This window comes from Cyclopterus lumpus, chromosome 23 (assembly GCF_009769545.1).
Source record: "Cyclopterus lumpus isolate fCycLum1 chromosome 23, fCycLum1.pri, whole genome shotgun sequence".
NCBI classification, from domain to species: domain Eukaryota; kingdom Metazoa; phylum Chordata; class Actinopteri; order Perciformes; family Cyclopteridae; genus Cyclopterus; species Cyclopterus lumpus.
In genome coordinates, this window is record NC_046988.1 from 4,516,242 (window position 1) to 4,541,103 (window position 24,862).

At 42.6% G+C, this 24,862-nt stretch overlaps 2 protein-coding genes across 3 annotated transcripts; one reads left to right on the forward strand and one right to left on the reverse strand.

Annotated features, from left to right (window-relative positions):
• Window positions 1–73: 73 nt before the first annotated feature.
• On the reverse strand, window positions 74–5,323 carry rpap3 (RNA polymerase II associated protein 3). Of its 2 annotated transcripts, XM_034526745.1 has the most exons (17): window positions 5,193–5,323; window positions 4,833–4,993; window positions 4,575–4,745; window positions 4,373–4,483; window positions 4,169–4,296; window positions 3,885–4,006; window positions 3,733–3,803; window positions 3,511–3,645; window positions 3,102–3,229; window positions 2,869–2,990; window positions 2,624–2,694; window positions 2,387–2,479; window positions 1,696–1,895; window positions 1,366–1,549; window positions 965–1,062; window positions 793–893; window positions 74–704 (listed from the first exon to the last, which is right to left on the reverse strand). In XM_034526745.1, exons 2-17 carry the CDS (start codon window positions 4,983–4,985, stop codon window positions 619–621), a joined length of 1,974 nt encoding a protein of 657 aa, XP_034382636.1. In that variant the 5' UTR covers window positions 4,986–4,993; window positions 5,193–5,323; the 3' UTR covers window positions 74–618. The 2 variants fall into 2 exon arrangements, with proteins under 2 accessions (XP_034382636.1, XP_034382637.1); XM_034526746.1 differs by lacking the exons at window positions 4,833–4,993; window positions 5,193–5,323 and having other exon boundaries at window positions 4,169–4,298; window positions 4,374–4,483; window positions 4,575–4,692.
• A 398-nt stretch (window positions 5,324–5,721) lies between these two features.
• Window positions 5,722–8,507, forward strand: atp23 (ATP23 metallopeptidase and ATP synthase assembly factor homolog). Its single transcript, XM_034526217.1, has 6 exons — window positions 5,722–6,059; window positions 6,300–6,345; window positions 6,716–6,797; window positions 6,904–7,041; window positions 7,635–7,718; window positions 7,811–8,507. Exons 1-6 carry the CDS (start codon window positions 5,912–5,914, stop codon window positions 8,012–8,014), a joined length of 702 nt encoding a protein of 233 aa, XP_034382108.1. The 5' UTR covers window positions 5,722–5,911; the 3' UTR covers window positions 8,015–8,507.
• Window positions 8,508–24,862: the final 16,355 nt, after the last annotated feature.

The window sequence follows — 24,862 nt, forward strand, 5'->3', positions numbered from 1 at the left end:
TTACGCAATACTGATTTCAAAGCCACTTTTAACCGACGCAGCGATTTACAACAACAGCCCACACACACACACACACATTACAAAATACACCTTTAATTGTTGTTGAGCTTCTGCAAAGAGACTTCTAGTCGACAGTCAAACAGAGCCGGACCAATCCAGACTTGCGCTGCATTCAGAAAAGTATTGGGAAGTTGGAAATTCCCACTTCGTGTCCAGGGAACATCCCTTTTCTTTCAGGTTTGCATGCTGATACATTTATGAAAACAGTTGTGAAATAAATGGTTGAACATCGACAGATTATTTCAAGTATAATGACAGTTTTTGAATTATGGAACAGGATTCTACACCGGAGATCTCTGCCTTTAACAATTTTATAATGCACAAAAGGTCAAAACTAAGATCAACAATTTGTGAATTTCTGACTAAGACTAGATCAAATAAGTTTTCTGAAGACAGGAAGTCGATAACATCGTATTTCGACAGGGCCGTAACACAGCAGTGCAACTGAATGAAAGTTCACGCTAAGTTTATTCAGTAGTAGAATACACCTACATTGTTCCTTCGGCTTTGAAAATAATGGAGTACTGCAGGTTTAAAAAGACTATCGCGCTCTCGGCGTCACACGCCGTACTTCTTCTGCAAGGCCGCGACTGACGATCCCTCCGGCGCCGCTTGGTGAAGGAAGTCAAACAGTTCCTTAAGCACTGGGGGAGAGAAAAGTAGCACAGCATGTTATCAACAGGGCTGAGTGTGTGTGTGTGTGTGTGTGTGTGTGTGTGGAGAGACTCCCACCTTTCTTCTCCGAGGACGACAGGAACATGACAGCCATGTCGAAGCGCCTCACACTCGCCAGGCTCCTGAGGACCCCCAGCGTGACGGCCGGGGCTTCGTTCCTGCACGAGACCGGCGTTAAAGCACAGGAACAACACGACCGGGCCAGAACGCCACTTCTTTTAAAACTCACTTGATATAGAAACCATGCAGTGTCCCCAGGAGCTGATTGAGAACGTCCGGTTCGAGGGAGTTGCGGAAGATGTTTGCGAACGCCTCGGGTTTGATTTGCTGCAAGACGAGAACAAAAACAAGGGTGGGGTGACTTAACTTTACGCAGGATGATCTTGACATTCAGGCTGCGTGGAGCACCAAGTGTGACATAGATATTGTATTTTGTAATAATCTAAAGTCTCTCAGAATTAAAACGTAATAGATATAGCTTTTCCATCAAATTTGAGATTTCAGTTTAAAGACGATATAAAAGGAGACTTACATCTGTGCAAATAAGAAGAAAAATGCATCATGAAAATTATCAATAAACAGACACACACACACGCACACACACTTTGATTACACAAACACTCAGCTCACCCTCAGATATCTGTAAATCACTTCGGGCTGGTGTCCGACCTTGCGGAGGTCGGCCTCCAGCTGGAAGCTGTTGGCGGGTGGGGGGGGCAGCTCCGCTACTGTGGAGGAGGGGCTCGCTGGCGGTTCAGCCGGGGAAGCGATTTCCCTCTGCGCTGGCTGTTTGGTCAGCCTGCTCGCAGGGACTCTGGGGAACAGAGGCAAAACATGCGTTTACAGGGTGGGAGTAATCGATACCACAAATTACTGCAACATTTAAGGGCTTTACAGACAGAAATTAAATATCACGACATCGGAGAGAGAGAGAGAGAGAGAGAGAGAGAGGCCACGCACTGGTTAGATGTGTGCGAGGGGACTTCTGCCATCTCCTCAATCTTGATCATCTTGGCGCTCGGTGACGTCGACAGCGGAGAGGATTCATCCTCGGCCTCCCGCGGAGCCTCCTGGATGAAGAACTTGGACCCACCGGACTCCACCTCAGACGCGGTCACCTCGCCGCTCACTTCCTCGATATCGATCCTCCTCAGGGGTTTCTGAAGAGCAGCGGATGTTCAGAATCAGTCAAACCATACCAGATGAAGATACCACAAAAAGTGGTACGACATCCAGATGGTCACCCTACATGCCACCTGCTGGACAAATAATGCTACTGCATGTAGGAACAAACTGCTACTGACAATTTGTACGTCATAAATGCATTTTCTTTTCACAAGTACAACATATAGGAAGGCAAAAGTCTCTGTCAGGTTATTTTCAATAACAATTAAATACAGATGGGAACCACAACTGTGATAACTTCAAAAGTCCAACTTTCTGTCATTCAATAAATTGATTCATCTAATAAAGGGTCCTTTCTAAAAATGAAAATACAGCACATTATTATGCCTCCATGTTAAACCTTTTCACCTGTAATGCCATCAGATCCAACCAGTGTTTTTAGCACCAGGCGTCCACTAATCTCTGCCTTCACTGCCTTCGGTGTAAAACAGAACGGATTTGCATCAAAAAGGGGGAAACAACTCACTGTTGACCGCAGATGTGTTGGTTTGTCTACCGGCTGAACGGCTCTCCTCTGTGTGCCGTCTGGTGTCTGGAGAAGGCCGCTAGGTGCCACGTTCTGACACAACAGAATGACATCAAGAAAACAGAAGTGAAGTCTGTGTAAGATCAAACCTAATAATGAAGTCAGACTTTGGTATTTAAGCATTTATTCTTCTCTTCTTATAACATGAGGGACTTAAAAAAAGGGCAATGAACATACAATCTGGAGTTTCTGGAGCTCATTCAGGGCCTGCTTGTTCCCTGGTTCCAGTTTTAACACCTCTTGAAAATCTGTAACACACAGACAATAAGTTTATATGCAGCTAAACAGTCAACACCAGGTATAAAATGATCCTTGTTCATATTATTTTAGTGCAATTTGCTGGCAAATCACTTTTTGGTCTTCCAAACTAAAAGCAGTTGCTGCTGTTTGCCTTTGGAGGACAGTGTTGTTCTATTCAGCACCTTGTTTGGCCTCCTCCAGTTTCCCTAAAGCCACTCTGGCGGTGGCACGGCGGGCGAAAGCCTTGGAGTAAGTGCTGTCCAGAGTAATGGCTTTGGTGCAGTCCTCCTCTGCGTCCTCATACCTGCAGCCAACAGAGAAAAAGAAAACAATGGGAAGTTTGATCTTCTTTTTCCAGATGCCTTTTTACGCTGATAAACTAAACTATGCAGGAGAAATAAAAGACAGGGCCTACTTCTCCAGCTTGAGGAAGGCCATGGCTCTGTTGGCGGGCAGCAGGACGTTCATGCTGTCCGCCTCCATGCCTCTGCTGTAGCACTCGACAGCCGCTTCATACTTCCCCTCTTTGAAATAGGCGTTCCCCTGAAAAGGCACATTTGGAAAACTAAAAAAGAGAACCATTTCCAAATAAACACTCAGAAAGTCAACAAGGAATTTCAGGATCCGAACATTTCCTTTTGGGCTAAACAGTTCTACAACTATATCTTTAGCTCATATTATCCGGCTGGTTCTCACATTTTGAGACAATAACAGCAAACTCCTTTGCATATTCTCAAATATCGCCCAAGTAGGCCGACATGCAGGTTTCTTAACCTTCTTAAGCTAGGAAAGCAAAAGATGGCAAACACTAAACCACAGCTTACTCTGTCTTTTTGTACAGCCGCCTCCTGTCGTCTCTGCTGCTCCTCCACCAGTCTCTGCTGCTCAGGGTTCGCTGTGGGAGCCTCCTGTGGCTGTGTGGCTCCACTTGGGGCGGCCGGTGCTCGATGACCGATAGTCTGAAACCAGCCGGGCAAAGAGAGGAATTAAAAGAGGAGACGACTTAGGAAAAGAGGCTAAATCCCGCCCAAACCTTTCCCACTCACCTCTGTGATTTTTCCCACTTCGTTCTGTGCCTCCACATTCCCGGGGTCAAGCTTGAGAACCGTCTCATAATCTATTCGGAAACAGATTTGTGTCGTTATCTCAGTGTGCTCAAGTGGAATGGACGATCAAACCCTGTTGGACCGTTTGTCACCTTCTAATGCAGATTCGTATTTCTTCAGCGCAAACCGTGCCGCTCCTCTCCGTGCATACGCTTTAAAGTAGTTGCTGTCCAGAGCTATTGCCAAGTTGCAGTCAGACTCTGCCACAGCATACCTACAAAGGAAAAAGTTGTCAACAATTTACAGGCAAACAAAACCTTTTTTTTTTTTTTTAAACACACATGCTCCTTAATGTTATTACACCTATTTAAAAGTTAAATACTGAAACCATCTTTTATAGTGTAAAACAGCAGCCTTTGAACCCTATGCCGTTTACTTTTTGAGTCTGAAGAAGGAGGTGGCTCGGTTTGTGGGAAGCACAGGGTTGTAAGGGTCTGCAGACATCCCTCTGGTGTAACACTCCACAGCATCGTCGTACTTCTCCTCTTTGAAAAACACGTTGCCCTAAAAAATTAAATATAAATCGGCTCAAGGAAAGGGTGACTTTTTCTTCCCTTTAGTTTGTTAGTACTTCTCATACCTTTTTTCTCTCAGAAAGAGCCGTCTCTTGATCAGCTGGCGCTTCCTCAGAGTTCGACTCATTTGACTCTGCAGGACTTTCCTCCTTATCCATCTCCGACAGAGCTTTGTCCTGCGACCACAGAAGCAGACATCTTTAGTCAACCATGACTTCACAGATTATGTTCAGTGTATTTTTGTTGTTGAACGAATGCATCATCTACCACATCAAACTTGTCCCATGATTTATAGTCGTATGCTTTTATCCTTGATGCTTCTTTGGCCTCCTCCGCCGTTGAGTCGTCGCTGCCCGTAGGCTCCTTCTTCTTCTTCTTCTTCTTCCTTTCCCTCATCTTTGTTTTGTAGTCTTTGTTGCGCACAGGGGGGAGATTCTTCTACAACAGAGAGACTACACGCTACTGACACCGGAAGACAGTCCAGGACATCTCCTACTCCTGAGACGTATAACAACAAGGACAAACCTGGGCCTCCTGAGGTACTCCCGTCCTCAGCTCCGCATCCTTCTTCTTGATATCCGTCTCCCAGCTCTCCATGTCCGCCATGAAGCTGTGCAGATCCTCCGCATTGTGCCGCAGCTGAAGCTGTAACTCAATGGCTTTGTTTACACCGGACATGTTTTCCCCTGTGAAACAGACATTTGTTGTGGAGAAATTGTAGTATTGAAGTCAGTGTTGCATCCAAGAGTAGCTAAAGCACGAGCGCCACGCCGTCGTGCTATTGCGCAGCTGGCAGCTAGCTAGCTACCTAACAAAATACCAAATAATTGGAGCAAATAAAGAAAATGTAAGATACTTTGTAGCTACTTGAGCATTGTAAAATACCTGGCACTTGTTTTTCCGGCTGAAAATTACAGGTACAATGTAGCTGAAGTTATTTTGGCTCAAAGCTACAACTAACTGTGTCGTTATTCATTGCTCTCTGTTTAGGTTCGGAGCCATGACAGCCGAGTCCCAGCAGCCTATGCGCTGCTGGGACTCGGCTGGGCGTAACCAAAGATCGTCTATGTTACCATCATACCACCGATAACATACTACAAGAACATTTAACGTAGTAAATTTATAAAAGTCAGCTAATTAAAGAAAGAACACAAGACACACAGGTGTCGATTACATTCGTGGACAATGGACGGTGACATGTTTGTGGTTTTACCATATTATTAACTGGTCCAGACCTCGGTTTGGAATTATCCCCCTCAACTGTTGCGTGGCTCGCTTTCGACTTTGGTCCACTTATTGTTTTAAGAGTTGACGACTTCCCTACACGCTCTGAATAGATGATCTATACCTATCGCTCTAGCTCTAAAAAATGCTTTGGTGTCAACTTTATTTTTTAATTTCAATGCATTTATAATACATTAAAGTTAATTATATTTCCTGACTTTTTATTGTATAGAAAAAATACAAATAAACATTACAAGGAAAATACCGTTGACCTTTTGGGACCACGTGATCCACACAACAGCGATGACCTCTCTCGTCGGCTAGCTAGTGGTAGCTAAACACATGCTAACACTTCCAGGTTGTTGACAGCGTTTCGCACAATGGAGCAGCCTAAACAAGAGGAGGAATATGGATACGATTTATTCCCGGGGAGAAACACGGGCCAACACAAGGGGAGGTCGTTCACGGAGAGCCTGCTCACTTTCAACCACAAGTGTCAGGTCATGTTGCAGTTAGCGACGGAAACTAGTGAGTGTTCGAGTGAGCTTGTTGGCCCCTCTTGAGGGAATGTGATGTCAGCGGTGAACAGCCGATAACTTGTCTGATTAAGAGGCTTCAAATGTGGTTTTAAATACCCGTGAAATGTGAACGTTATGACCACGCTGTCAGGGTAGCAGCATGGAGAGTGGAGCTCATGCAGCCAGCACTGGTCTCTGTCAATGGATGCTTGATACATTCAGCTCCAACTGTTTTCTGTTCTTCTCTTAGGTCCATACGCCAAACTCCTCCTCAGTGCCATGAAAAGTTCAGGATGGTGTGTATGATTTAAAAAATAAAATAAGGGTGTTTATCTTCCACTGTAATGCTTATAGTCCTGTAAAAATCCTGGGAATTATAGTTAAACATATAGTTTTACAAATGATACTACTGCTATTACGATCTACTTAATAATAATAATCAACATGTAGTATTTTTTTTAAAGTAATATAAATAATTATCATAATGATAATAATAATAAGGATTTATCTCATTAAGTTGAACGAGCCCTTCCATCGTTTGTGTTTAGAGCATCTAATACATGCATGTAAATACTAATTCATATTGGCTAATTCTGGGTACTTTATAACTGTAACTTGTTACACAAAGGGAAACGGATTAAGATGACTTCTTTCTCCTCAATGCAGCAAAGTGTTCAAAGAACGTCATTTCTCCTGTGAAGATTGTGACGGGACAGTCAGCGGCGGCTTTGACGCGGATTCTTCTCAAGTAAGAAAGAGATCTCGGCATCAGTAAAGATCCAGCCAGGTCTGATGGCGTCAAAAGGATCGTGACTGCTCATCAGTAATGAGCTTTGCGTTTGTTTGTTTTGCAGATTGTATTGTGCCAGAACAACATCCACCAGCAGTCCCACATGAACCGAGTGGTGACTCATGAGCTTATTCATGCCTTTGACCACTGTCGCGCCCACGTGGACTGGTTCAACAACTTAAAACATCTGGCTTGTTCTGAGGTGAGAGCCAATAGGCATAATGTTTATGTATATGTATATGCAGTGTACACACTTTGGTTACTGTATGATTCCGTTGTATCAGTGTCTCACAATCGTTGGCGTTGTGTTACCGTTGTCACCAATGAACTAGTCAGAATGCGTACTGTAGCCAATCCATGACATCAAAATGTACCCGAAGTCAAAGCTCATGTTACAGTAAGCAACTTATTATGCTAATAAATAGTACATTATGTAATGCACATTTTCATAAGCGGGTAGTACCGGTAGTTTTCTAAAACAGCAGGGCACTAGTTTTTACAAAAGGTTACTTAAAATGGAGTAAACACTACATTTGTTTGGGACTATTTCCAGCAGCGGATTGATACACATTTGGTGCTCTAGTGTATATTTACAGCATCTGCGGACATAAACTTAAAAGATCCTTTGAAATCACGTGGAGGGTTGGGAGGTTGTGCTAATTGTCATTCATCCACATCTCTTTTTCTCCTCCAACTCCATTGTTACACTGTTTTGTTGTGAGTTAGAAAATAACATTTCAGTAAAGAATAAAGAAGACTTTTTTTTTTTTCAAAGCCTTTTTTGCCTCATTTCAGATTCGGGCGGCTAACCTAAGTGGAGACTGCTCCTTTCAGACTGAATTCTCCAGGTTCAACTTTGGCTTAAAGCAGCATCAGCAGGTACCGGCACTGGGATAAATGTGACTTCTACTGGCAGGTGTCAGGGCTGTGTCTGTAATCTAACGCTGGGATCATGTTTTTTCCTCGGACAGGCGTGCGTCAGAGGCCGTGCCCTTCGCTCCATCCTCGCTGTGAGGAAAATTAACCGAGAGGAGGCCGAGAAAATAGTGGACGAGGTCTTCGACACGTGTTTCAACGACCACGCGCCGTTTGGACGAATCCCGCACGACAAGAAGGACGCTGGGTTTGCCGGCAGAGATTACGAGAACAGAGGTCGATATTATGCCAACCTTTAGTGTCGACATCTTCTCTATAACTCCCAAGGCTGCTGTGACTGGCATCGTCAGGGCCCTGGTCAGAATAGAAGCCCCAACTTAATGACTGTCAAAGACGATCAAATCCCTTCAGAAGGGATATCCAGATAATGATTTGTCCTTGGAACAGTAAAGCAAAATGAGTTACACCACATTTCATATACTAATTCTGTATAAAGGGATTGTAAGGAGTGATTTTGCTTTGGAAGTGGATTATTAGATGAGGTCCCAGTGACTTATTTGCCATTTATTTTTATTTGACCATTGGGTGCTTTTAAAGAAATACAGGATTTGTTTTTTGTCCATCGATATTGGGTGTGAAAGTCTTTTGCTGGCAAATGAGGATGTATTTCTCTGTCTGCTCTTCATCTTGTTGCCACATTGACCTCCACTCATTTCTTGTAAATACAGCTGACTGTGCTTAAATTAAACCGGAACAATTTGTGCTTGAATTAAAGTTTGATTCCTCTAGAAAGAGTTGTTTGTGAGGACGAGAGGGGATGTTAAGCTCGACGCTGCTGCAAAATGTTTGATTTTGTGACTTGCCAATGAAGCAGTATGCGCATTGCCGATTATATCACCTTTTATGTCTAATCCCAAGAGAGAATTCTTCAAATTAACATGCGAGGCAAGTAATTTAAGTAAAGAGAGAAAAGTTCTTCCACAACAACACGGTCAACTTTGTTCACACCCGCGCCGCAACTGTAAAATGTCACCGCTGACATCTTTATTAGGCATTAGCATTTAAAGAATCTCGTATCCCTCCATAGAGATTAATGAGGGAAAAAGTTATAAGGGAATTAGCCTCATAATCTCCCTCCATTCCTCCTCCTCCTCCTTCTCCTCCTCTCCCTATCTCAAAGACAACAGCCTCTGCATCATAATCACAAAGACACTTGGTGTGTCTGCTTTTGGAGTGTTATATGCCACTTATCTCAACATTCTCCTCTAAGAAAATGCGAGATGAGCGTGGGCTCGAAGGACAAGGCGAGTGGGTGGGATGACGAGCAAAAAAGATTAAGATTACGGTTAATTTTAGAAGCTTAACAGAGAAAATTATGAAAACAGCCTCGAGGCAGTGGGATTAATGTGAGACAAACACAAGAAAACTAAAAGAGGGAATGATATTGGGATTTGTGCAGTCATACACTCAAGTAGGCTAAATAAAGAAATCATACAAAACAAAAGAATAACTGCTGGAATTACCAAATGCCAGCTACTAAACACATTTGATACAATTAGATTGTGGATTTTGTAATTGTCTTATTTCATGTTCGGGCCAGGATTTGAGGAATCCAGAGGTTTGCAGTCCAAGCCCTCACATCGAACTCACATTTAAATCTCACAAATATTTTCAACTTACAATTACTGGAAGCAAAGCAGGGCCGGTGTGTAGGATTTGGCAACATCTGGTGAAGAGGTTGAAGATTGCAACCAACCGAAACTTCTCCCTTATGCCAAGCTTGTAGGAGAACTACAGTTCAATCAGGGAGAGACCAGTTAGATAAAGAAAGGATGCATGTTTATTGTTAACAGATGATATGAAATGATGAAGTCTCAGCGTCTTTGGCGCTTGGACTCTAAGGGGAGATTTGTAATTGAGGGCCAACTGCCCCGATCAGCAATGAGGTAGACCCCCCCCCCGTGGAGTCCGGACCTGGTGCTGATGAGCTGATGGAATGATGAGTTGATGAAGCTGATGGATCCGTGGAGACTGGGCGGAGATGGGGAGGTGGAGGGGTGCGTAACAGCAGCTTGAAAGAACTGAAGGTGGAGAGACAGTCATATTTAAACGAGACAGCAGCAAGATGATTGGCTAGCCGTGTCATTGTTTCCGTGTGCTTATTGGATAGAGGGGATCAGCTGATCTGCGCAGCTGGTGTCATGATTGACGGCGCAGAACAATGACAGCAAGTAAACAATGAGTGAGCATGCTGAGGAATGATTGGCAGACATATGAGGAATAAATGGCGGGCTGAGGGGTAAGGTCTTCCTGTTTGAACTTGCGCTAGAGCTCCATTAGTCAACAATACGCAGTGTTTGGTTTCAACCTTCTGGGCTACTGTAGAACATGGCGGCTGGCTTGATGAAGAGGACCCATTCCGTATGTAGACGTAAATATAACAATTATTATTTTCAGGTGAGTATACATGCAAGAACAACATACTTAATATTACATTCCATTTCCGCCAAAAGATCCCCGTAAATGCTATGCGCTGTAGCTTTAAAATAACTGCGATGTAAATGTTATCCCTTACCCAAGTTGCTTAATTGCCCATTTTTACTACAGAGGATGCCACCTGATAGCTAAACTGATATTATGCTACTCTCTTTGCTTCACAATATAGTAAAGTAGGCTTCAATTTGGGAGACAAAATTAAGTGCAACGAAGCATAAACACATATGATCAAATGTTAGCAAAAAGTTACCTATTAGCATACGCCAACATTAGCATACACCAACATTAGCATACACCACTATTAGCATACACCAACATTAGCATATGCCAACATTAGCATACACCACTATTAGCATACGCCAACATTAGCATATGCCAACATTAGCATACACCACTATTAGCATATGCCAACATTAGCAGACCTCAACATTAGCATACACCAACATTAGCAGAACTCAACATTAGCATACCCCAACAGTAGCATACAACTTACAATCATGTTACATTCATACACCGTAGACAGAGCTACAGGGAACAATTCAGGGTTAAGTGTCTTGCTCAAGGACACATCGAAAGACGGACCTGCTAACCATTGACCCACAGTCGCATATACCAACATTAGCATACACCAACATTAGCGTTCATTGGAAGGCATGTTTCAAGCCATATAATAGCTCTATTTTGTTCTCCACCATCTGTCTTTAGCTGTAATTAGTACAGATGTAAACATTTGACATTAGCAAAGTCCCAGCTGGTGTATTGTGGTCATATTAGTGTTACAGTTTCCTCCTTCATGACTGCAGTACCGTCTCCGTCCTCTGGATGGCAGTTGGTGCCACTAATCCTCATCCTCATCAGGACCTTCAATCCAAACAAGAAAGAGTGGTTACTGTTTTATTGATACATATAATTGAATCCATTTCCAGGTGAATGTTGGGCCTTTTATGAGCGCAGTAATGAAGTTGCCGCTGCGAAGAGTGACGACTTTCATTATTACATCTATTCAAGCAGGCGGCACCCACTGTGATCTAATTAGGATGCTGCAGCAACACTGAATTCCCTTCACTCATCTGCTGTAGGACAACACATTAACCCCGAGAGCACTAATGAACTCATCTTATTAATTAGAATAATGCCAGATTTAGTTGTAGCGCGGAGAGGCAATAGAGTGCGAGGACACCCACTTGCCTTTGTGAAGTTTTAAGGTGTCTGCTCTTCACGGGGGTAGAGTTGATAATGAGAGGCCGCTGAATTATTTAGCTGTACAGAGAGATCGGCATTTCTGGCCCTACTTTATTTATCAGGAAGGCCATGAATGTTTCTGCACCAGGCATGTTTTCTGAATTACATGAAAAGTAAGTGATGAGCTTCGGGGAAAAGACACACACACACACACACACACGCCATCCATCCTTTGGCTAAAGTGGTCATTTTTCTGTCCCAAATGCGGCTCTCTGGGGAAACACTTGAACAAAGGAAATATATTGAGTCCAGTCGCCCGTTCTTTAGCCCGAGGAGAGCAATCTTATTCAGCTGATTGAGGACAAGAGTGCGTATCTGCTGTCAACCTGGTTTTATCAGCCGACGGCATCATCAAACACAGGTACATATTCAGAATGAGGAGAAGAAGAACACGAAAAAGAACAAAATTAAGGAGACAATACTTGTCATAGACATACAGTAATGTATATAAATATCCATCCAACTGGGTGTACTGGATGTATTTACACCTTGCCTTGCACATTGGGTCATTGAAGAGGGCACTTTATGAAATGTGAAATAATATCCTAATTTACATTATAAGAGAATGAATATTCCTAGTTATACTTAAAAACATATTTATTTTTCTGCCACAGATGACTATTGAGTCTTTCCATAACTGCCTACAGATTGCATATATTGTACACAATACAGTGCATGTGATAGTTTGGAATGCGATATATAATTAATTATGTCGAAGAAAAAGTTGAAATCATTATAATTCACAGCACAAATCCTCTGGAGGCGAACCTTCCAACCTGACAATTAACTTCCCCAGCAGGGAAGCCCTGTTTGAGAGGGGGGGGGCATCAATTAATTATGTGTGCGAGTTGAGGATTAATTAAGGAGCTGTTTAAAGTTGGCTGAGATCATCTTTGTAATAGTCCAATTTTGTGTAATTTAAACAGCTTTTTGGACATCTATGACCTGTAAAGTGTGGTTGGTTGACCGCAAATCACTTTAAAAAATAGAAGAAAGAAAAAAAGTTATTCTTTTCTTGTCCTAAGGCGGGGGAAAAGTTATTATTTTGCAACCTACCAGTAAGCCTCAGAGTTAGTGATATGGCATGAGGGACAGAATAATGTCATAAACACGACTAGGCTGGAGTCCAAACACCTGCAAAAACAGAACGGCGATTAATATTATATATTAATTTTTATATTCACATCAGCTGTGACGCCCTGTTTGGCATGATCTATAATACTGTCTGGGACACTTATTGGAACTCCTTAATTTCTCAGGTTCAAAGTTAATGTATTGTCATTCTACAACACGCAGTCGTCGTGTTCTCAGTCATTTAAAGTCAAACAGGAAACGGTGAGTTAGTTAGTCGAGTGCCCTTTTCCCACGTTGTCTTAATAACAACAGTAAGTCGAGGGATTTGACTGAATGACGTTTATTAGGAATGAAAGGACAGGAGATTATATCAGGAAATCCCCCCTGAGACACACACACACATCTACACACACACACACACACACACACATCATCTTGATACTGCTAAACATCCTGTGTAAGAGTTGAGTGCAGGTTTTGCTGGTCAATCAAACACCAGAAAACACATAAATGTTCATAAAGTCTCTGAAACACATGTCGGCCAATCAGGTGAGGTCAATGTGAATGTTGTATAATACGGTTACACTCTTATATGTTAGTTTTCTCCTCTATTTCTGGAAACTTCTACATGTCATTTTCTCATTTTCCAGCCCAGATGAGAAGGGTTCAAGTAAATGTTGCCTGGCAGACGGGTTACCTTTCACTGCAGATATGTAGATGACTTCTACAACAGTAATTAACGCATGCTGGCATTTGAATCTCCATTTTGCTAATGATATGCATGGTATTAATTAGGCCTAAGTGATTCACATAACAACCGCTGGACAATGTCCTGGGGTAAAAACAGGGCTGATTTTCTTTTTATTAACTCTCCCTGAAGGTGCGGCCTCATTAATAAAACAGCCAGCTCTGCTGACCTTGACAAGTCATTTAGAAGTACAATTTAATAAAACTCTGCAGACTGAATTGAAAGCTGAGGGATATGTCGAGAAGGACACAACAGAAAAAACGGTCACAAACACAAGTAAACTGGGAAGCAAGGAGAAGAGAACGAATAGAAACGGACAGAGGCGTAGCGACAAGGTTAAAAATAAATGAAACAATATGATGGAGAAGAAAAGAATAAAGTGCAGCGAGCTTTGGGAGATTGTGGAACAAGACAACCCTGAAGAGGATGACAAATAGAGAGCAGAGCACGACATTGAGTTAATGTCACCAATCCCGTATTAATGTTTTGGAGTGAATCTGTGGCTAATAAACCTTGACTAACTTTAGTTTCTCCCACAAGTGATTAGCAGTCCCTGCTGGCACACGCAGTTTAAGATGAAAACTACTTAAATATACAAACTGCCCCTGGATCGCTTAAACCTGCATTAGCTGATCTCTTAGCACAGTGGTACTCAAATGGGGGTACGTGAGATTAAAAAAATATATGTTTTAAATGGGCATCCATTCAAAAATCCTTTAAGAATAGTTATTTCATCAATATTTAATAACATATAAGTGTAAGTTCATAAACTGAATATTCTATATTCTATATTAAAGTAGACACCGCTGGCTGTGTATTACATCTTTTTTTCAGCCAAAAATGCTTTGCGCTGGTTTGGGGTACATCACTGAAAAAAGGTTGAGAACCACTGCCGTAGCCACTTGGCACAACACATGTAAACACAGCGTTGATGGGACACGCGTTAGCTTGAATACCTGTTTACTCATCCAGCAGCCATGCAGCAACATTAGCATTCATGCCGCCACTTGACAAATGCATTCTTGCTCCCTTTAGCTTTGTTTTGGTCTCTGAAGGCAAACCTTTGTCTTTTAAGCTGCTACTTGCTGCACAATCACCGGCGAGTTGCTAACGTTTGGTCTGTTTGTTTGCTGCGACAGGAAATAAGGTCGATGAGAACTGTGACACTGAACCGAAACAGCAACGTTGTGGGCCGCAACGCCAAAACAATGAGCTGAAAGATGCTAAAATGTTCCGTAGCGGTGAGTGGAATCTGTGGGTTTAAATATTTATTAGTGAAGCTTTAAGAAAAAGGCTTTAACACGGTTCCGAGATGGATCTGATCCAAAACTGTAACCAGTTACGTTCCGCCCACACAACCAAGAATGAACGTGTTTAATAGCCCAAGGGGTCAGAGAAGTGGCGTGGACATTGTGCTAGAGTGCTGCAAGCTTTGAGAAGACCGAAATCTCTTCTGCCTTTCAATTCCTTATCGTTCAAAACTCCAAGGGCATCGCAGGATCACCTCGTCCTCCTCGCTCCGCCCCATTTGCGAGCTCCGTCCGGCCTTTTCTCCGAGCCGAGCGGGGCGGCCCGGTGGGACTTCCAATTCATTGAAGGGCGGAGCGGGAGAATTGCCCGAGGTGTCGACTCCCCTCTCCGGTGAGCCCATTTGCTCTGATCTCTCGTCCCGTCTCCTGCGTCGCGAGTCCAGATAACTGTCCTCCAATCTGGCGGCTTTGTCACGGTTGAGTTCTGTCAGCGGCGGAGCAGCTGAACCTGAACGCACAACCGGAGGGATTGACCTGTGCGAGGGGAGGATTGATGCCGTATTCTCCTGACATTTGCCTTTCTCTGACAGGAATTGGGACAGCAGAGTGGGAAATAGCCCAGTAGAGTAGAAATAGCCCAACTGTTACTGGAAGGATTTGATTCCTTAAACTGCCAGGGTGTCCTTCAACAACACAGACGTGAAGACTCGACAACAATTACACCTACGTTCCATTGTCTTTGGTCAAAACCAGTCTGTTGGCATTTAGTTGAGTGCATTTTTGGTCCCGTCCAGGAATAAGCAGACCAAGTTATAAACAAAGGTCACATGACGCAGACACATGGTTGATTAGACAGGTTCTGGCCAATGTTGATCAAGCCACACTTGATTCATGGTACCAAGCAAGTGTTTGAGTGCTGGGAGAAGCCAGAATGTTCCCAAACTAATGTCCCAGTGTTGCCATTGATCATCAGAGCAGAACTTTAACAATCTAAATGAGAATGCATCTCGAAGTCTCGCAGCAATCTGTCTAATTATCTTCACCACCGAGTTAACCTGCGTCGGCTCTAGCTCAGCACGGGGTTCATTATTCGGCAGGGTGAGGACGGCTCTGACCCCGTCTCATCGTTGCACATCACAGTCATTAGCGAGGCGAGGCAGGATCAGTCGCTATCCAGCTTTTAACATTGCGCCCGGCACTATTGATCAGCCACGGGCTCGGTGGGACTTTTTGCTGCCTGAGCCGGCAGGTAATTAAAGAGTAAACTCAGAGAAAACACACAGAGAATATAACCTGAACGCACTCTCGTTATCTCACTTAGTCAAGTAGGAGAAAACATTGATCCTCTGGTGAACTTTGGTGACTTTGGAGACTTAAAAAAGAGAGTTGTTTGCTATATTACAAAAGCAGTCAGACTCTTTTCAGATCTTCCAATTCACCAATGCAAAAATATATGTGCACGCTTGTGTATGATAATCTGCTGCAGACCAACAAAAAGTGTTTCTGCTGTGAATTTCTTCAGGTTATTGCAACCTCAAACATTTAATATTCTATGACAAGGAACTGAACATGGCTAAATGGACATCTGCATGTCTGTCAAAATATATCTTTCCATTTGTAAATTGTCCTGGGTATAAATGCCACACTTTGGTGAAACTCTCAGGTTCATCTCCCCGAATCCAAACTGGATGTGGATATGGAACCACTAGAGGTCGCTCTGATGCTGCTTCCTGTTTCACACAAGGAAGCCCTATGGGTAAAACGTCCCATTACACTGGCCCCCATTACACTTATTAACCTAAAAAAGAAACCTCAGGAATTGTATCATAATGTGAACACAAATGAAACCCTATGTTAATACACACTTGTGTGAACGAGTGAATACAGACACACGGCATATCGGAGGTGTGACAGGACAGTCGAATCAATGCTGTGTTTTCTTTTTAAAGCCTCCATTAAGTCAATAAAGTGCACGCTTTTAAGACTGAATTGAAGTCAGAAACAAGACGAAACATTACTCACTCAAACTTTTTATTCTAAATGTAAGTTTAAGTGGCTCATCCCACAGTTCATTAGTTAAGAAAACAGTCTGATTGGGTTTGACCCACAGGCCACGGCAACCTTTTTTAAGTTGCCTCCACAGGCAGTAAATCTTCTGTCTGCATGATTCAAGACTTTGTTGCTAATAAACGTGTGCACGGACCGTACCACGAAGCACATCTCACTTTTATCTGAAACCCCGCCTCCCAATCCCCCCCCCCCCCCCCCTCCCCCCCAGGGTATAAAAAAAACCACACATCTCCAGAAACCACTTCTGATGGAAAACACAGCTGTTTGCAAGTTTGCTCGCTGAGAGAGCATGGAAACGGCTTGTAAGGCATGCTCCGACAGTACTGTAGGCCTCCTGGCAGACGTACACAAGGGCACAGAGCTGTGGTTTCACGTGGTTCAACATGCTGCATGAGTCACTGACCAGAAACATGTCCCATGCAGCATGGTGAGGCTCAGTGGTGGGTGAGGGCCCAAAGACAATAAGCCAGGGGCCTGCATAATAACATATGCGCATGATGCCCGGCATGTCAAATCCATGTGAATGCCAGGAGAAGCCCTTTAACAAAGTCATAAGGGATGAACACTCAGAAAGCGAAAGTTTAAGTGACAAGGAGCAGATACGGATCGTTACCAAGCCCCGAAACAGAGGTGGAAAAAAGAGCTTTTCTCTTATATAATCTTAAAAAAAACATATTTTTTCGGACCAAAATAATTTGTATGTATTTGTATTTATGTAATTGAGCCGTTAGAGCCCCAACAAAAAAAAGAAGAGCTGCTCTATATTTCTATCCTAACAATAGATGAAAATACCATATATTTAGTAAAGGGGTATGTGGACACAATATAATTTATATAGACGTACAGTTATTTTCGGTGACAATGCTCTACAAACCCACTGCACACTATATCTGCGCAGCAGCAAACAGCAGACAGGCAAAGTTAGTGACTAGCTGGTGAGTATAGTTGAGCGTTTAGCAGCTAAAGAGACAGATATTCCCCCCAGGCGTTGGTGGAGACCAAAAACAGAGCTAAAAGTGAGTGGATTTACATTCATAAAGTGGCCACAGACAAGACTTAAACAGGCCATTTCCAGTAATAGCAGTGCAGAAACAACCACAATGTTAGTGGTTGAAAACAATTTTATTGTCTTCAAGTTTCAGAATGCAGAACTCCCCGAAAAGCAAAATTACATTTTTGGGCTTTTATTTGTGGTGTTGAAGAAAAACGTGTTTTCATGCGATTTCAGCGCCCATTATTCAGACTCGCTGCAGGGAAGAGAGTTATAACATTGTCCTCAGGAGAGGGTGTTTTGTCATTTCATTAAAAACAACGAGAGCCGGTCGCTTTTTTTCTCTCAAAATTAAGAGTTTTTAATATCTCACTCTTCCTCTTGTAGGCAGTTTTGTGGGTGTCAAGACGGTCGCTGCAGCCATGGCGAGGCGATTGAAATCAGGTGTTGCTGTATGATTGATGCAGTGTGCGCCACATATGTGCTGCTTTCACACTGGTAATTACAGCACTTTCAAAAGATGTGGAATTCGCCTTTTGATGTATATTCGCCTGCGAGGACTTTTAAGAACTCAACGGAGGACCATCTGGGACCGAAAAGAAAGTCCATGGGGGAAGAAAAAAAGTTGCGTTGTCTGAAAATGGCATGCAGCAAGTTCTTTGCAGACCGTGGATGAGACTGCATTACGCATTAGTTACCAGTTTGCACACACCAAAGCAATCATTGAAGATCAATGTGTACAACAGTAGAATGAAATAGACCAAAATGCAATGCAAGCACAAGACCGCTGCTCTGAGTGAGGAGGCGTGACAATAACTTTTATTGGTTCCTTCAAAACTTGCTCGCCTGTCATCATTCCTCCCACTTGGGAAAATACTGAGAGCAATAAGCCCAGACATGTTCTCTGGAGGGGTAGTTGAAAGGCATTGTGGGAAATGTAGGAACTGTCTAACCAAAGTGGAAGTAGACAATGCATTTTGAGGACAATAAAATTACACTTGATGACGGATTTCTTTTTAACCACGTTCCAAAGTAAGCTTCTTGACCAAGGAGCAGTTCTTTCTTTCTAATACTTCGCTAATGAGACCAGTTCAATGAAACATCATTTAGCATATTAAATAAATAAACGCATTCATACTTCACACCTCACAACCTCTCATCAGCAAACTAATTTGCTTCAATCCTGCGAGTCCTTGTCATGAAACCGCAGAGCAATCTCCGACGTAAAGCAACATCTGGCTGGTTTTAAGAGTCATGGACAGTTAGCCGCAGGTGGTGGGGGGCGGGGGTTCATGTGGGTTATATGGGCCGTGGAAGTTTAAAAGGGTCAATACATTCAGATACAACACAACTGTGGCTCATGTGGAGAGCGGGGGGAGGGGAATGGCAGAATTTTAGGATTCTGCCATTCTCTGCATTCTTTCCAAAAAAAAGCTCTTTATTGATTCTGTAATAGTACTGCAATACAGTACAAATATTACGGTATATTATCAGACGTTTACTTGTAGAAGGGAGGAGGTTCAAGCAATATGCAACTAGTTTCACAGGAGCACAACATCTGTCAGACCTCCTTGTTTCCGTGCTTAAAAATGTGACTTTGTTGATCACAGTTTGGAGAGTGGAACAGTTCGATGGAGAGAGGGTAAAGTCCTGTTTGAGGCCTGCATGGTGGAAATGATTATGTTCATGATGGAAAGTAATGCTCGGCAGCAATTTGTCCACCTGCACCTCTTAACAGCGGGCTTGGTAACAATTACTGGTCCAGGAAAGAAAACATTACAGAGTCATTACAATAATGATAGTAATTCAGGCCAGGATAGACGTAGCCTCTCCAGGCCTTCTCCCCTCTTTCTCTTTCTCTCCCTCTTATCCTTTCCCACCCATACCTTGACTTTCAATCAGTCTTTTTTTATACAAATGTCTTATTTCGCCCTCCTTTGAAATGTGTCTCTTTTATACTTTGCAAACGTATTGGACAATCCTTTTCATTGGGCGCTTTGCTGTGATTGGAGTTTATAACCCCATACATCACAAATATTATCCTGGTGACACACTTTAATGTAGGAATATCATAAAGGCTCAAAAGTGTACACATTTTTAAATGAAGCGGGGCAGTTAAAACATCCAGCTATTTTCAGCAAAACAAGAGCGACATGTGAATGTCCCCGTGCACTGACCGAGGGGGGAGAGAGGGGGTCATAGATGACAAGGGGGGCATCCCCCCCCCCCCTGCCTGCCTTTCTGGCAGAGCGTATAACAGTCTTATTTATGTTTCACAAACTGAACTGGCGGTGCCAAGGCATTATCCACGATGCTGATGCAGTCGCCAATGCTGCCATCCAGTCTGGAAAACATTTGAAAATCTTTGTTATGAAGAGAGCGTAAAGATGTCCGTCCTGGCGCTGGGGGAAAAGATGGCTCTCCGTTTTCCATCTGGCGCTCGCTGAGTCAGTGTGGGAGGATGTGTGTACGTTTTCAGCACAACAGAGCCGATGATAAAATAGCTTATGAAAAAAGAGAAATGGCTGCATTCACTCTTCTGGGTGGGCCCGCGAGCACATGACATGTTAAAGCCTGCGAGGGATTATTTTTGTATTTCTCAGCACTTTTTTGTTTAGCAGAGTGAGGCTGATCTACAGAGCCATTAAATATCAGTCATGCTCTGCTTTGATATGAAGTTTTATTATTTCATGCAGTTATTTAAACCGGTTTCAATCAAATTAACTTAAAACAGTGTAACAAATCCCAGAGTTCAACACCTGCACGATTGCCTTGGTGTTACTATTATTCTGTCGTTGTGTCTTGTTTTTAGGCTTGTCTTTATGCTGTTTTGTGGATACAAAAGAAAGGTTTTTGCGATCTAAATGCACCATTCCGTTGACTCTGTATGCAATCGCGGTGCCTGTAACGTTCACCTTGTGTTCTCTGTCGCAGTCACACACAGTGAACCCTTAACCAGTCTCTGATTGGCTGACACCAGCAGCCGGTCACACCAGAGAGTGACACAGCTAACTGATGGCTAACCGTTAAAATGCTAGCTAGCTGGGTAGACGCGGATGTTCTCCGAGCTAGCTAGCTAGTAAAGCTGCGTCCCTAACGGTACGATACGCACACAAAGTTTATTCCACAGAGGTATTTGAACCATCGACTCCCCTCTAATTGTCCTCAAACCATTATAGTTTATAGTCTATCATACATTGACCACGATAGACAAAATAATTGAGCCTTTTAATGATGATATTTCATCATTGTGATTTCAGAGGCTTTACCGCTCTGACAAGAATAAAACTCTGGCAATAGAACTCTTGTAATGCACCAAATATCATCCATCAGCTACCTCAAACCAACAATATCGGTACAGCTTTCAAAAGCAAATATTCTTATTATTTTCTTATTTATGGCTGCTTTGAGTTTCAAAGCAAATCAGCCAAACTATCCATCTAAACTGCAGTCTCTGATCAGGGGAAAGTGGGAAATCCCCCCCCCCTCGCCGAGCTGCTCCTATGCCGCCTACTGATGTCGTAATTTCTCACTGAAACCTTAACCAAACAATAAATATTCGACAGCTCAGTTGCTCTAAAAAGCAGCGCCTGTTTGCACAACACGGCCTGCCAGAACACGCTCGCAGGGTTCACTGTGTGACGGTATTCGGCGGCTGTCAGGCACCGGGTTGGAAATGGAGAAGCGTTTGGACCTCTTTTTACTGACAGAGAAGCAAAATCTGTCTTTCTTGTGGCTGTACACACAAAAGGCCTTTTTGTTTGTACATGACTGTTTTCAAATTTGTCTGAATGTGTTGTTTGAGTTGAAATGCCCCAAATGCTGGTTCCACATGAGGGAGAAAAAAAAGCCAAGACTGAATTGATCTCATGTGGAGGGGCCGGCCATGCTGTACTCATTAATGACTGGCACACATGAAGAGAGTATGAGTTAATTGCTATGATTCCAGCCAACATATAAACATTGGCGGCCCAAACATTCATTCCCTGAGAAGCAATCGAAAAAATCCAATTGAGATGTCTGCTAATAATCAGTCCAAGGTGAAACCTTTGTTTGGAAGTGTTACTTCCCTTCGTGAGACTCGGCACAGCAGGTTTCACAAACACCATTTGGCGGCTCTAGGTCTCAACAAATAGTGGCTATAGGTTAACTTATGAAAACACTCACACCCTGTTATCAGATTAGATCTACAAAGAGCTCTCAGCATCAACAAAAGGTGGGAGATATTTCTTCTTTTTAAAGAAAGAGGCTCGTTTGACTCTGTGTCACGTTAGTCTTTCTCTTCTCCGTCCCCCCGCCCACCCCCCCCATCCGTCCTCATTCCGTCCTTTGCTTTCATTTGTTCGAGCTGTCGACAGCAGTCTCGGACTGAAATTATAAACCTTTAGTGTTTGTTTGCTCGTTGTCAGCGCAAGGCTTTTCCCATCATTCCTAGGGACTGCATCGCTCACGCCTTTTGAAAAGTTTGGTGGACTCCAAAAATACTTTTTTTTTGAAACACCACAATCCCATCCTCTTTATACCCCATGAATGAGAAACTACATTTTCACATTAAGTGTTCAAATAATACGTCAGGTCTTGATCCGATGTGAGGTCCTGGGACAGGGATGTCGTATGTGTACAGATTGTAAAGCCCTCTGAGGCAAATTTGTAATTTGTGATATTGGGCTATACAAAATAAACTGAATTGAATTGAATTGAATAATAAAAAACTGTAAATGCACTTTAATTGTCCAGCAAAGACATCTGACTTTGCATCTGATTTTATGTTTGAGAAAATGTTTTAAAGGTTTCATTTCTACCCAGTTTGACATTTAAAAAATGGTAACGTTAGAAAGCTAAAAAAAACATTTGCTAATTGGGATTTCTAATTTTGCAATATTGGTGTTTAAAAAAGACATCAGAGGTGTTAAAAAGCCGGGTTTGTGTGTGTTTGTGTGCTGTGTGTGTGCGTAGGGGGGGTCTCTTGGCTCATGGTCTGGGGTCAAGCACACACTCAGTGTGTTTGACCCAGGAGTGTCTGAAGGGTTGATTTTTCAGGTCAAAGGTCATGTAGAGACTGATGACTGATGTCTACTAGCCTTATTTAGACTAGTCTTTAAACTCATCTGGCAGTTGTGAAAGGCACCTTTTTGAATTTGTGTGTGCATCATAATGTACTCATTTTCATACTTTTTATTCACTTACATCTTCCTGATATATTTTACTTTGCCAGTGACATTTATAGGCCACTCAGTCTCTGTTTGCTCTTCAGTTTTTCTCCACAAGGATCAATACCGTTTTGTGCAATCATTTATATCCAGCTTTCACCAGCTGCTGCCAGAAGTGTGTAATGCCTACTGATAGAGAGAAAGAGAGATAGAGCGCCACGCATTCTCCACCAGAGACGCCATATGCAACCAAGGGCTGAAACGCTAACAACATGCCTGTAAAAACGTCAGATTTCACAGGATTATTTTAGCACCCTTTGTCCTCCAGAGGTGCAGCTGATGACTAAAAGGTGGATGGAACAAGTTAGCAAGTTCTTAACAAGCTAATGTTAGCAAGCCGTTCGCAAGCTAATGTTAGCAAACTAATGTTAGCTGGGGCACTTCCAAATATAATACAGCACAGCTTTCTGATTTATCCACATTCCACTGTCACACAATTTACATACAAATGACAATAGACAAAAAAACTATTTTTGTTGTTTGGGGTTTGACACCGTTTGACACCGTGTTAGTAGTGCATCCCACCACACAGTAGCTTTTAGGTATTTTTCTGTTGTTGGCTAGCAGACTAAAGTGATACAATACAAAGTCAATGGAGAGCCATAGATTGGGTGGACTTAAATCTGCTCTATCTTTATTACGAAGAATTGTCTTTGTCAGGATCTGGAGTTTTTGTGTCTCGTTTCAAGTTTTATTTTGAAGTCCCCGTCTCTCGTGTCCTCTGTTTCGCTTGTGTTAGTCCTGTCGGTTTTTGGTGATTCCTCAATTTAAATAATTTCACTAGTTAAAGTGAAGAATAAAGTTTATTTTCAAAGTTGTCGGCGTTTGGGTTCTGTCTATTGGTTGTTCACAAGCAACAACACGCACCCTTACTTGGTTCATGAAGTATACGCAGAAGTTTTACTGCCCTACTTGGTCCGGTATGACCAATTGTATTGTGGCTAATATGAACTAAAGTTAGCAGGATTTATACATATATATATATATATATATATATATATATATATATATATATATATATATATATATATATATATATATATATATTGGGAACGTAAAGTTGGAAGTTTCCTGTAGCCAGAGAACATGACAGCCAACAGCATGAACAGCATCTTAAACACGTTAAAGAATGTCAAACCGGAACAGGAAACTCACACTTAATGAATAGAGCAAGAGCCCACATGCAAATAGCATGATGTCGATTTGAGTCCCAGTGCAGGTTTTGGACTGCATTTAGGAATGCAATGAGGCAGTAGCAACAGATAGTGTTGACAGGATGAGCGGAAACCACCTGGAGTTTACACCAAACTCGCAAGGTCACCTTTCCTCATTTTTCTCCCCCTGTGGCTCGTAAAAACCATCCCTTTGAGGTCAACCCTCCACCAGCCTGGACTCATCCAGAGCGTTGAAGTAAAGACAGACAACAATGTTCTCCTTATTGGCAATTTGTTTGGGATTACTTCTGAGGTGTTTGACACTGAAACCATAGGCGGGTTTGCTAAATGTAGCTTATGTGCTGCTACTTAGTGTGCATTCCTGAAAATACATATTTGAGAGATAATAAGCTGTAAATGTAAAACAAAATCAAAGTGTCCCAGGTGCAGGGAAACATCTTAGCCTCTGGCAGTATTGTTGTCAGCGTCTATGCTCATAAATCATAAATCTATGCTCATAAATCTCTAACTCTCATCACCTAACACCTAACACCTACCCATCAAAATAAACATTGTAAAATACCCAAAATCTCAAAAGCTGCCTGGAAAAGCAGTATGAATCCGACTTTGTCAGACATAATGTAGCCCAGGGAAAAGACAACAACCTAGACAACAACAAAGACTATTAAAGCTGCACCAATATTCGTTTTATACTAACAATGGATCAAAACGAGTGTCGCACCCACAGAATGTTGAACCCACAAAGAATTAGCACCCAAATGTGCAGTTCCTTTCCTGTCGACAGAGGGTTTTATTGTCTTTCAGCTCATTGTTTTCGTTTTGAAACCCTCAAATTGATTGTTTTGATTCTGTTTCCACGCTTTTTTTCTCCGCTGTTTTTAGTGGGAAAAA

Excerpts from the sequence above, each read along its gene's own strand:
- rpap3 (XM_034526745.1), bottom strand. The coding sequence starts at position 4,985 with ATGTCCGGTGTAAACAAAGCCATTGAGTTACAGCTTCAGCTGCGGCAC. Across the intron at positions 3,804-3,884 it reads ATACGAATCTGCATTAGAAG|ATTATGAGACGGTTCTCAAG; the intron begins GTGACAAACGGT and ends GTTTCCGAATAG. Across the intron at positions 2,480-2,623 it reads AGCTCCAGAAACTCCAGATT|AACGTGGCACCTAGCGGCCT; the intron begins GTATGTTCATTG and ends CTGTTGTGTCAG.
- atp23 (XM_034526217.1), top strand. The coding sequence starts at position 5,912 with ATGGAGCAGCCTAAACAAGAGGAGGAATATGGATACGATTTATTCCCG. Across the intron at positions 6,346-6,715 it reads GCCATGAAAAGTTCAGGATG|CAAAGTGTTCAAAGAACGTC; the intron begins GTGTGTATGATT and ends TCCTCAATGCAG. Across the intron at positions 7,042-7,634 it reads AACATCTGGCTTGTTCTGAG|ATTCGGGCGGCTAACCTAAG; the intron begins GTGAGAGCCAAT and ends GCCTCATTTCAG.